The sequence below is a fragment of the Telopea speciosissima genome, chromosome 9 (assembly GCF_018873765.1).
Source record: "Telopea speciosissima isolate NSW1024214 ecotype Mountain lineage chromosome 9, Tspe_v1, whole genome shotgun sequence".
In the NCBI taxonomy this organism is placed as follows: Eukaryota; Viridiplantae; Streptophyta; class Magnoliopsida; order Proteales; family Proteaceae; genus Telopea; species Telopea speciosissima.
Window position 1 is genome coordinate 3,571,772 of NC_057924.1, and position 11,913 is coordinate 3,583,684.

General features: G+C 37.6%; 1 protein-coding gene and 1 non-coding gene across 2 annotated transcripts; one reads left to right on the plus strand and one right to left on the minus strand.

Annotated features, from left to right (window-relative positions):
- Positions 1 to 1,367: 1,367 nt before the first annotated feature.
- On the plus strand, positions 1,368 to 11,534 carry LOC122641066 (nucleobase-ascorbate transporter 1). Its single transcript, XM_043834385.1, has 14 exons — positions 1,368 to 1,604; positions 6,478 to 6,575; positions 6,991 to 7,167; positions 7,403 to 7,503; positions 7,590 to 7,665; positions 8,500 to 8,559; positions 8,656 to 8,843; positions 8,933 to 9,029; positions 9,457 to 9,543; positions 9,919 to 9,977; positions 10,082 to 10,173; positions 10,317 to 10,394; positions 10,476 to 10,636; positions 11,201 to 11,534. Exons 1-14 carry the CDS (start codon positions 1,529 to 1,531, stop codon positions 11,411 to 11,413), a joined length of 1,563 nt encoding a protein of 520 aa, XP_043690320.1. The 5' UTR covers positions 1,368 to 1,528; the 3' UTR covers positions 11,414 to 11,534.
- A 268-nt stretch (positions 11,535 to 11,802) lies between these two features.
- LOC122641170 lies at positions 11,803 to 11,887 on the minus strand. Its single transcript, XR_006329822.1, has one exon. It is a non-coding gene; the product is annotated as a small nucleolar RNA snoR77Y (small nucleolar RNA).
- Positions 11,888 to 11,913: the final 26 nt, after the last annotated feature.

Below are 11,913 nucleotides of genomic sequence, written 5' to 3' on the forward strand. Positions count from 1 at the left end.
TAAGCTAGCAAGTGATGGGCACATAGGCGAAGGGACAAGTAAGGGCAATGGGTCTTTTCACAAGTAGGGGGAAGGGGGAAGCGGAGGCAACACAGGTTGGGCACCCTGGCGGCATGCTAGCCTTTACCTGTTTTTGCAACTCTATGTCTATCTCTGTAGTTAGGAATTGGTATCAAATACGAGATATGTCTTGGTCGATACCAATCCAGATCTCCCTATATCGGTCTGGATAATATATATTTACCCTTGGTTTTCATTTAAAAAAATGATTTTTTTAACCTTATTAAACTTGCTCTGTACTACTCCACCGATGTGAGATTTGTATAGAATCGGTATCTCCCTCCACTAATACCGATCCAATCCGTGCAATTATTTCAATATACGTTAATATTCGAGCCAGAGGTACTGATTTCTGTTCCATTTTCCTGATTCCTAATCGATTTAAAACCACGAAAAAACACCTATAAAATCAAAACGATCATTTTGTCCATATTCATTACTCGCCGTTGATCTTGTCTCCACTTAGTATTCTCTTATCTTTTATTTTTTTATTTTTTTTATTCTTTTTTTGGGTAAATAGTACTCTCTTATCTTATGTGACGTTTATTCACGTGCTTGGCAGCATTTTACTAACGATAAAGTTGACTCTTCTGACTTTCTTAAATTGCTCATGTCTTTTCTTGTCTAAAATTATAGTATTATACTATTATTGCTCCTGAGTGCTTGAAATGTTCAGGTAATTTTAAGGCTGTTGATGTACTTATGCTATGAAGCAGGCTTTTGCTCTCCTTCACCTTTACAGAGGGGAATAAGGGCGATAGGCTGGTTGGCTAATTTAGTTTGTGAATTGATTTTTAATATTTATTTTAGTGAGAAGATGAATCTCCCTTTAGGTTTTCGGTGAATTATCAAAGAAGATGCTCTTGATTTTCCTGTGTTAAGAAGTTAGATTTTCTTTTGCTTGGGGGTAGTTTGTAAGGATTGCGAGTTTTCTTTTTGGAGAATTGAGGGTTTATTGGTATGTTCCCCTTTTGTATTCGTTCTTATTTTGTAATTGATCTTTAATAAAATCGTAGGGACTGATCCGGATCTTAGATAATATTCGAATTTTAAAAAAAATTGTACCATGCAATGGGTATGTCACACAATGGATACAAAACAGTGTAATTGCTGAAACCCAATTTAAAAAATTGCAGAAACCCAATGGGTGTAACGTGTCAGGTGTGGTAACTGTGGTAAATGTCGATGGTGGGTATACTAGGATTTCAGAGAGAGTGGGTTCTGATGGCAGTAACGTAGTTCTGCAAAGAAGGAGGGTCAGTTGAGAGATTATGTAAAGTCCAATTCAAAAAGGTTCATCCTTGTTCTAAGCCTCTAACGGGGCGTCATGGAGGGACTTCTCTCGCTTTGCATATTTTGCCTTCCCTTTTCTGCTTTCCTTGCTGTCCTTGTAACTCTTTTTCTGCTCACCTCTTGTTCTTCTTCTTCTTCATCTTCTCTGTTCTACTGAAGCTCTCTAACTTCTGTAATGGCGGACATAAGTCATCCTCCCATGGATCAACTCCAAGACCTTGAATATTGTATAGACTCCAACCCTCCATGGGGTGAGTGCTCTCTTGTCTTCTTATATCTCTTCTTTTTCTTCTTCTTCTTTCCTTGTCGTCTTGCTTTTTAACTGTCATGTTAAAAAAACCACCTTTTGAGCTTTGAAGCTGTTACATTGTAGTTCCATTTCAGAGAAATACCACTGAAGCAAGAACCTGTAAATTCATTATTAGTGTTTTTTTAGGCGAAATGAAGCTATGAATGTGGTTCTTCGCAAAATATTTGAACTTTCCTTCTATTATGTCTTTGTTTTTGTATAAATATTTGTCCTTGCAAAAGTTTCAGTTGCAGTGCTGTGCCTACCTCCTTTTTTTTTTTTTTTTTTTTTTAACTGTATGGTTTGTCCTTAATGCTTAATGTTAAGATTGGGAGACATGGTAGGCTGGGTAATATGATGAGACAAAGTGTAAATGATGTGTGTGGTGGTAGTTGGGGGTGGGGGTTGGGGTGGGGCTTATGTTCTCAAAGTACTGAGCAAACATTGAAACAAAACTTGTGATCTATGTCTAAACTTTTTGTGTACAGGAGATGCATTTTGACTTCTTTCTTTCTTTTTATTAGTTTTATTGTGGTTATGACTGCATAGCCTTGGTCATAAAGCAAAAGGATGATGCGATCTGCCATGTTTTCATCTGTTTGGGAAGGATTATGTTCAACTGATTCAATGAAGATTCCCTATGTAGGCCCCCTATTTCCGATAGCCATATTGGTGATGGAATTGTTCCCTTTTTTGCAGCTTCTGTTGTTACCTGCTGTTTGGATATGTAGGGGTAGTCTACTGTGTTGTAGTTTGATGGTTGTCTTGCTCTTGCCTGTGCTTCTCTGCTCATGAATGGGATACCAATATTGAGGTCAATGGGATTGTGATCTAACTTTTAGTTGTTGGTGGGTCAGTTTTTTCTCTTTACCAAAAATTATGATTGTTGACAAGAGTTGTCATGAATAAATTTTCAGTGTTTTACATTTTTTTTAGTAACAATGGCTTGATCACCTAGAAAACTGAAGATAATGCTAGAGATTTATGCTGGAACAGCAGCTTCTAGTTTGAGGATGTCTTCTTGCGGGATCAAATTCATAATCACCAAATGAGTAGTAGCTTCGATATTCAGAGAGAGAATTTTTAAGTTGTGATTCAGGGTTTCTAAGTTATGGGGTGAGCTTTGTCTTAAGGTTTCTTTGCCAAATACGAATAGATCATCTTTGGTTTGACTTGATCAGTAAAACTTTCTGGTCAACGCATCTGGAATGGTTGGAAATATTTGTGTGGATTTTTATGTTGATTTTGAGATTTCAGATGCACTAAATGCCAGATGTACTTTCCCTTAAAGAAACTGTAAAATATTCTCCATTGCCCTGGCATGCCCTAGAGATACTATTATTAGAACATAATGGATGAGGCTAAGCCTGACTCTAGAGGAATCTTAGGGTACAGGATGAAATCCCATATGAACGAGGAGACAAACAACTCATCTGTATTTTGTATATTATCATGAGACTTGATTCTAGTTCCATCAATGTCTACAAAGCTTTATACTGAGATCTGGATTTTCTATCCCGTGGAATATAACTTTTTGCAACAGTATTGTTTCTGGTCTCACCAGGATTTGACTGTTGAGTTCCTGAATGATTTCCTACTGCAAGTAATAATTGAACAGCATGTTTTTGATAGGTTTTTTCTTAGAACCTTAAGATGCTTTACACATCAGAATTCCAATTAAAGATGATACGAAAGTCGGCCAGGAAATCATCTGAACTTTGGTTTACACATTAGAATTCCAATTGAAGATGATACCAAAGTGAGACAGGAAAACATCTGAATTAGTAGAAGTAGTCACTATGATTGTCGTCCCCCCCCCCCCCCCCCCAACACACCCAAAAAAAGGATAATCTCTTATCCAAATCTATACTTTTAAGGGAACAGCATCCACTGATAATTGGAGTTGTTCTTCCTTGCTGATAATAAGTATGGACTTGCTATGTAATGCATAAGTTTGCACATCCATATTTCTCTTCTTTCTGCTTGGATCTAGTGCTCTGTTTTAAAAGCAGATATGCCCCATGCATATTTGTTTTATTGGTTGGTGTCAATGATCAAAGGATGATTATGACTGACTGGAACTCAAGAGATACTGTGTATTGTAGCCTGGAAAAAGTGAATGCTTCAAAGTTTTTGATGTTCAAGTTAAAACCTTCAGGGCAATTGTTTCATGACTTTTGACTTGTGATGTCTTGAGTTGAGAGTTTGTTTCTTTCCAAATATTAGTAGAAAATGCATTCAGAAAATACATAGATCCTGAAGAGTTCAGTTCATGGCATACGATGTTAACCATGCATTTACCATTTTTGTGCAACCTTTCTAATCAAGCTGCTGCATATTAGAAGACGAAACTTCCTTTATTATCCTCTTCCTTGTTAAGCTTTGTCATCTGCAAACACTTGCCTGTGTCAGATTGTCTTATGGATTACCTAGTTCTACTTATTTTCATTAGCATTTCAGAGTAACCAGTGCATGCCTTTGGATGTAATCAGTAAAGAGAAAGCATCTTGTGTCATGGGCTATGCACATGAGAACGTGAAATATATTCTTTTGTTTATTTGGCTTGATTTTTTTTGGATTGGGTGAAACTCCAATTGTATTTAGGAGTTGAACGCATTTAGAGGAATTGGGGAAGTGAGGCATAGAAAGACCCTTGAGATCACCTCTCCGATGTCATTTTTTGATCATTAGAATCAGGGTGATTTCGTGTACTGGGCTATCCTCTCTAGCAGCTTCAAAGGACATTATAATTAGTGGAATTTTACATCCCTGGGAAAAATGGTGGCCCTTTTTTTTCAATATTTTAGGAATGTGGGTCAACATATCAGACTAAGTTGAGTTTTAAAGGTTGCTTTCTTCATGCTGTTGCTCCCTTATGTATTGTAGGCCTTTTAGTGACCACAAGGATAGAGATGTGAATTTTGAGTTAGCTAGTAAGTTTCTGACTCAAATGAGGTTGAACCCTTTACGATGTTCCATGGGCTAAAATGTCCAAGAGGCTGGAATATGTTTTAATGTTGTTATCTATGGTAATTCCACATTGTCCAGGAAATTTTAGATTTTGTAGTATCTTGAAGTTTGGTTGACAATATTGGAGCTGTTTTAGTAGGGACGAGGAGTCCTTAGGGATTCTTTGTTTCATGTTGCAACCTTAGTTTTGTGCTTTCCTTTCCTATTTTCTGAATAAACTCTCCCTACCATCAGACTTTCCGAAGGGGGAAAAAACATAAACAGGAAAAGTTGCTATCATTGAAAAATTAAACAGATAATTTGGTGAGGTGTTACGGACTCCGCCACCCCTCCCCCCATCATTTTATCTTTTCCCTCCTTTTTGTGGATTAGCTTTGGGCTGCAGCTTGGTTCAGGCTAACATGAACCCAAACTGATCGAACTTTAATATTTGTTTTGTTTTGTTAGGTTTGTAATGATTGAGATGGGTTCAAACTGAACCAACTTGAATCTTTCCCTTAAGCATCTGTGTGTGTGTGTGTACATCCCACATCTGTTGTTTGTTCATATGTTTGTGAATGTACTTGGATAAATGAAATGACAATGTGTCAAAGGAACGTGGCTTGGTGGTCAGTTATGCACATTGGCAAACCTGAGCTAACCCTATCTAAGTCAACCTGTTCCAAAATCAGGTCACTCGGTTAGGGTTGTTAGGTTGGGCAAGGCTTGACACCAACTGTGATACCCAGATGAGTGGACGTTCTATTTTACACAAATCTCTTGCATTAGCATGGCATTAAATTGATACCCTTTAAAAAAAAACTGGACATGGAACATGCACATTATTTTGCTCTTTCACCCCACATGTGCCCTTCAACCTTGACAATTCTTTCGGTGTTGGCATACTATGACACTTAGGGTCTTAGGTCTTAGTGCCTCATACCAAGTTCATATTTGCGTACTTAGGTTGCTAACTTACTGCATCAAAAGTTTTTGCGTATTATATATGATGTGCAAATGGATATGCATCCATCGGCAGTTCCATGTTAGTGAAATCCCTGTATTCTATGATTCAATAGTCAGATGGATCTGACTTGTAGCCACCTTCCTGCACACAATCCATTTAACACATGGCCCATCTTCCTAGTAAGCAGGGTCTTTTACGTAAACCTCAACAAGAACTTAGCAGATGCAGTAGTATTCAAGATGTTTACGAGGTTCAATTTTTTCATCAAAGACCTAGAAAAATAGGAGGTTTACAATTCAAATTCTCTTTCTACTCCAAAATATAGAAACCTTCACTTGCCAACACCCCTCTCCCAAAAGAAAAGGGCTTACCTCACATCTTCTCCATATGTATCTGACCTAAATTTTCTCGGAGCAGTACCAGAAAAATATTCTCCTTATAATTTAAATGCTTTTGAAAAAGAGGTATTTATGCTTTGCTGTATGGGATTATGTATTTTTCATTCTAGATGGAGAACTTGAGGCTGCATATGGGAAAATGTGGAATAAAATCATTTCATCTTTCTTTTTCATGGCACTTGAACAATAAGTTGATCATCTAAAACGAAGTCATCTGGAGTCATAAAAAAATATGGATGTGAAAAAGGAATGAGGTCACTTTAAGATTTCAAGTAATGAACTCATTTCTTCTGTTTTTTAAAAAGTTTTTTTAAAAACTAATGATCCAGTGATTGCTCCTTATAGATGTTGAGTTACACATTCAAATGCTAAGCAAAACCATGACTTCCCACTTGATCTCCAGTGCAGTGATGGTATATCACTTTGTTATTTGGCTGGTCAATGTTTGCTTGTGCTGTAAAATGAATGTGAATTCTTTATTTTTTTTCACCTTTTTTATGATTTAGTGCTTTCTTTTGCAGTTGAAACTATCTTATTGGCATTTCAAAACTACATCCTGATGCTGGGCACTACTGTGATGATCCCTACATTCCTTGTACCATTGATGGGTGGAAATTATGTAAGCTGTATTATAGTTTCTGCTAGCTATTATACTGACTTACTTCATTGTGCACATGGAAATATGTGTTGATTTGGATCCACTATTTTCCAGATTTCGACCTATGAAATTCCTCCGTTAGAAACTAACCTGGTTGGGTGTTGAAACTGTCTTCCCTATTGAGTTATTGCTTTATCATCGATGTCCTTATTCTTGCTTACCAAAAATATTGTTAACTGGATGGTTTGGATCATCCAATCTGGTGAACTTTTTCCACAAGAAATATTTTTTGGTAGAAGGCATCATGCATTTTTGTGTATGATCCCTCCATATAGCAGTTCAGAGAGATCAGACAGACAGCCATAAAAATCCTTTGTATTTTTTCGCATTTTCAGTTGACTTGATTTTGATTCATTTTCTTGCTCAAACAAAACAGGGAGACAAGGTTCGGGTTATACAAACTCTGCTATTTGTATGTGGTATCAATACACTTCTGCAAGCTCTTTTTGGAACGAGGTTGCCAGCAGTGGTGGGTGGTTCTCCTGCATATATAATACCCATCGTTTACATTATTGGTGATTCATCATTGCAACGAATTCCTGAATCTCATGAAGTAAGTTCTCCCTAGCTCCCTCTTACATCCTCCCTCTACATGTCTCCCTCTCCTCACCTCTAATGTGGGTAAATTGCGGTTAAATCTAACCACAGTCACAACCACTGGGGTTTAGATACTTTGCAAATAATAAGCAAGGTCTGCTGCCTTTGTAATATTCCATTATTTAACCATGCATCATTTATCTAATAATTTTGTGTAAAGGTACTCAGATTTATCTTCTTGTCTCTTGTAGAGATTTATACAAACCATGCGAGCAATCCAAGGAGCACTTATTGTAGCATCAAGCATACAAATTATCCTTGGTTACAGCCAAGTTTGGGGGCTTTTCTCAAGGTACAGTATACCAATGCTTCATTTATTCAAGTTATATTAGTAGCCACTCTGAATGGGCAGTATTCCTAGTTCTGTGTTCTTCACAGGTTTTTCAGTCCTCTTGGAATCGCACCTGTGGTTGCATTGGTTGGTTTGGGGTTATTTGAACGAGGATTTCCCGCGGTATGTATTGCATTTCGATGGAACAATATTTACCGGGAAGAGCTCCCTAGGCCAGGATTGGTTAACTAATACAAATCATAACCTTCCGCTGATCTGTTGTTTTCTTTTTGAGTGGCACCTTCTAATCTGTTGTTTTCTTTCTGGGTGGCTTAACACATTTTCTCCACTTGAAAGATCGCAGTAGATATTTTTAAAGAAGATAATGTTGTATATGGTGTACACAATGAATGACTGGGTTCAGCCCCCCTACGTAAGCCAGTGTTAGGGCTGTAAATGAACTGGATATTATTTGGATCTATCCTGTTTCTCCTGGATACAGATACACTGATATTTTATCCGATTAAGATTCGACCCATTTATGGCATATTCAATTATAATCGATCAGATATTGGTAAAGCAATATCTGATCCGATTAATATCCGACCCGTTTAAATTTACTATATCATATCAGATATAAAATGACATTTAATATAACAAGAGGGTTATTTGTGGAGAAAATTTTTAAAAGGGGGGGGGGGGAATAGATGGTCCAATAGGTGGTTAAAACACAGGTAATTTTATCAGATATCTTATCACCAGATTCGTATCTGGATATTTAAATGGATACAAATACAGATATGGCTTTCATATCTGTAGAATATTTTCATTGGATATCAAATATTAGGTTAAATGAATGGACCGAATATGGATATAGCTATATCCGGCCTGTATTCGGTCACTGTCCTGGCCAGTGAGCACCTCATATCCCCCCTTGTTACTTTTCTTTGCTTGGTCCCTTTGTTAACTTATGCGCCAACTTTATGTTTGAGAAATTGATTATTGTACTTCTTTTAGGTGGGAAATTGTGTTGAAACTGGGATACCAATGCTATTGGCAGTTATTGGCTTGTCACAAGTGAGTGGTTTCATATTGTACCAGGAATGATTATTTCTTTACTGATATTTTGTTTATCTCCTTGTTTTGGTAAAGTTTGTATCTTGTGCACTGCAGTATCTGAAGCATTTTAGGCCAGTCAAGGATGTTCCCATATTCGAAAGGTTTCCTATACTGATTTGCACCACAATCATTTGGGCATATTCCCATGTCTTGACTGCTGGTGGGGCCTACCGAAACAGGCCTATAAAAACACAACAAAATTGTCGCACTGACAGAGCTCATCTTATATCCTCTGCACCATGGTAACTAGCCAGAGCTACTTTGCTTCTTCTGCGTGGTTTTGCTTTAGGTTGTTATAACTGTTTGAGTTCAATTTGGTGGATATTTTCAGGTTCATGTTCCCATATCCTCTGCAATGGGGTCCACCAACTTTTGATGCGGGCCATACATTTGCTATGATGTCTGCAGTTCTAGTGTCGATGATAGAGGTACTTAATTTAGCCTAGAATTCTCTGTCCATAACTGATATAAGCTTCTTTTCCTAGACATAGTTCCATACATTACACCCCAACCTAATTGGATGGGCCTTGTGCCAATAATCACAACATATGCTATTGTTTCATTCTACTCAAGGGCCAAAGCTATCAAAGTTTGTGCACTCCAAAAGAGTATGATGGTATAAATTCTGAAAAAAAAAGTAGCTGGAATGTATTGCTTTGTAAGAGTACAGAGGATTGTCCTACAGGATATTGGCTAAAAAATTTCCCGCAGGTTGTCCAACCAAGGTGTGGGATGTGGGATGTAAATGGCATTTGATGAAGATCCCAAAGTCCACTTGTCCTTCATGGATACAAAATAATATACCTTTCATTTGGTGATACAATGCAATCTTACTTTTTGTTTTCTCAATTGCAGTCAACTGGTGCGTATAAAGCAGCATCTCGTCTCGCAATTGCCACTCCACCTCCTGCTTATGTGTTGAGCCGAGGTATCGGTTGGCAGGTTAGATGTTTTAAAGTAATGTTTTCTATGAATTTAGCTTGTATCATAAGCCTGCTTCTTATAATATGTCAGCAATCATGGCTTTTACTTCTGTATGGACTGCTAAGGAAAACAGATCTAATTGCAAACATCTAATCTTTGACATATCAAATGTATTAAGACATATAATTGGTGACGGGATTGCTGGAAGAAAAAAGAAGAAAGGGCACTTCTTCCTGCAATGTCCACTGAATTCAGTCATTGCTTTTATGTTTCCATACAATTAGTACACTAGTGGCTTCTCTGATGCATATCACCTAGGTCCTTATCATTTTACTCATGGTTTCATAGCTTGAATTCCAAAGAGCTAATGTTTTTGGGACATTACATATGCAGGGTATTGGTGTATTGCTCGATGGCCTTTTTGGTACAGGGACTGGTTCTACTGTATCAGTGTATGACAACATTCTTTTGATGCTATGCACCTTTGAGCAGTTATTGTGTCTTCTTTTTGTTGTTTATAAAATTACAGTTGACATATATCGACCACATATATCAGGGAGAATGTGGGGCTTCTTGGACTTACTCGTGTTGGGAGCCGAAGAGTTGTTCAGATTTCAGCTGGCTTCATGATATTCTTTTCGATCTTAGGTTTTTCCTTACTACATTTGGCTTGAATAAATATGTTCTTGGGAAGACTAGAGTTCCTGTCTTTCCTATCCCTGGTGGTAAACAGTTCAGGTAAAATGTAACAATTTTGCACCTATCCAAGCATCCTTGTTATATTCTTGCAGGAAAATTTGGAGCTCTCTTTGCATCTATACCCTTTCCAATATATGCAGCACTTTACTGTGTTCTCTTTGGCCTTGTAGGTATGCAATCAGTTTGCAAAATTTTGGTATTTTTCCTCTTTTTTTTTCTTCCATATTCACTCATTCCTCATTTATCTGCAGCTTCAGTTGGATTATCATTCCTACAGTTCACAAACATGAACTCTATGAGAAATCTCTTCATCACTGGGCTTTCGCTTTTTCTTGGGATATCTGTCCCACAGTATTTTAATGAGTACTGGGGTTCTTCTCTTCATGGTCCTGTCCACACTCGCGCAGGATGGGTTAGTGAATCTCTACAAGCCTCATTATAATATTTTTGAAGGGAATCAAAGGTACCAGTTTGGTTTGCAAACATCACACAAGTACCTGAACACATGGGACTGGGGATGAGACCTGAGAATCTCCTCTCTAGGAGCTAAAAAAGCTTCCAATTCAATGGGCTTGTGTCCTTAAGGGTTCTTCAATAAAGAAGCATCAAAATGGGATTTTTTTTTTCTTATTTTTTGCAGTGATAGTAAAAGATGATCAGAATTGCTTCCCACATTCTGTGACACATGCCCATTGTCACTGGACATTTTCCAGTCCTGTTCACTGGAAGAGATCTTAACTTGAGACCTGCCTATTGACAAAACCCAACTAATATACACTGGAATGGCTACAATGTGAGTTAGATTGTATGGCTATGGTTGTCCAATCCAAAATATTTCTCCCCTCTGGTGTTAGCTTACTTCCCTGAATGTGTGCACATGTTCTTGCTCCTCAAGGATTACCTTTGTATTTCTCATTTCATAAGTTTTTTGAATTTTATTTGCAACATATTAACAAATTTTTTTGGGGATTGGCAGTTTAATGCATTCTTGAATACTATCTTCTCATCACCACCAACAGTGGGATTAATTGTTGCTGTGTTCCTTGACAACACATTGGAAGTAGAGAAGTCAAAGAAGGACCGAGGGATGCCTTGGTGGGTGAAGTTCAGAACATTTAGAGGTGATAACAGAAATGAGGAGTTCTACACTTTGCCTTTCAATCTCAACAGGTTCTTCCCACCCACATAGCAAATCCACAACTGGGTCACCAAGCAAGCTCGGTCCTGTGAACTGGAGTTCTAGTGAAGGTTCTCAATCGGAGTTGAGAATGACCAATTTTTTGAGGACTTCTAGGCGACCTTTGCTTCCTCTGTAATTTTGTTACACTATCATTGAGTGAGTTCTCAAGCATTGTAATTTGTAAAGCATTTGAACTTAGGCTTTGTAGGATCTGATGTAATAAGGTAAATTTTGCATCTTTCTATTCATGCTTGGATTGAAATTCCAAACATGGCAGTAATGAAACCACCAAACCAGGTTTTCCATTATTGGATTCTTTCCTCATAAAATTCCATTCTTGGCATCTGTAAGAACTTTCTTAAATAAATAAGAAAAAGGGAAAATAGGGAGGAAACACAGAGAAGCCTCAGATTGCCACTTAACATCAGAGGAAAATTCAGACGGTAATTCCAACAAAATATCAAGTAATATCATCATAGGCTTCAACCAATAAACAGAAGAAAAAAAAA

What these genes read in the sequence shown, in the direction of transcription:
- LOC122641066 (XM_043834385.1), top strand. Translation starts at nt 1,529, where the DNA reads ATGGCGGACATAAGTCATCCTCCCATGGATCAACTCCAAGACCTTGAA. An exon ending in AGACTCCAACCCTCCATGGG is followed by an intron (nt 1,605 to 6,477) that starts GTGAGTGCTCTC and finishes TTTCTTTTGCAG; the next exon opens with TTGAAACTATCTTATTGGCA. An exon ending in GTTTGGGGGCTTTTCTCAAG is followed by an intron (nt 7,504 to 7,589) that starts GTACAGTATACC and finishes TGTTCTTCACAG; the next exon opens with GTTTTTCAGTCCTCTTGGAA.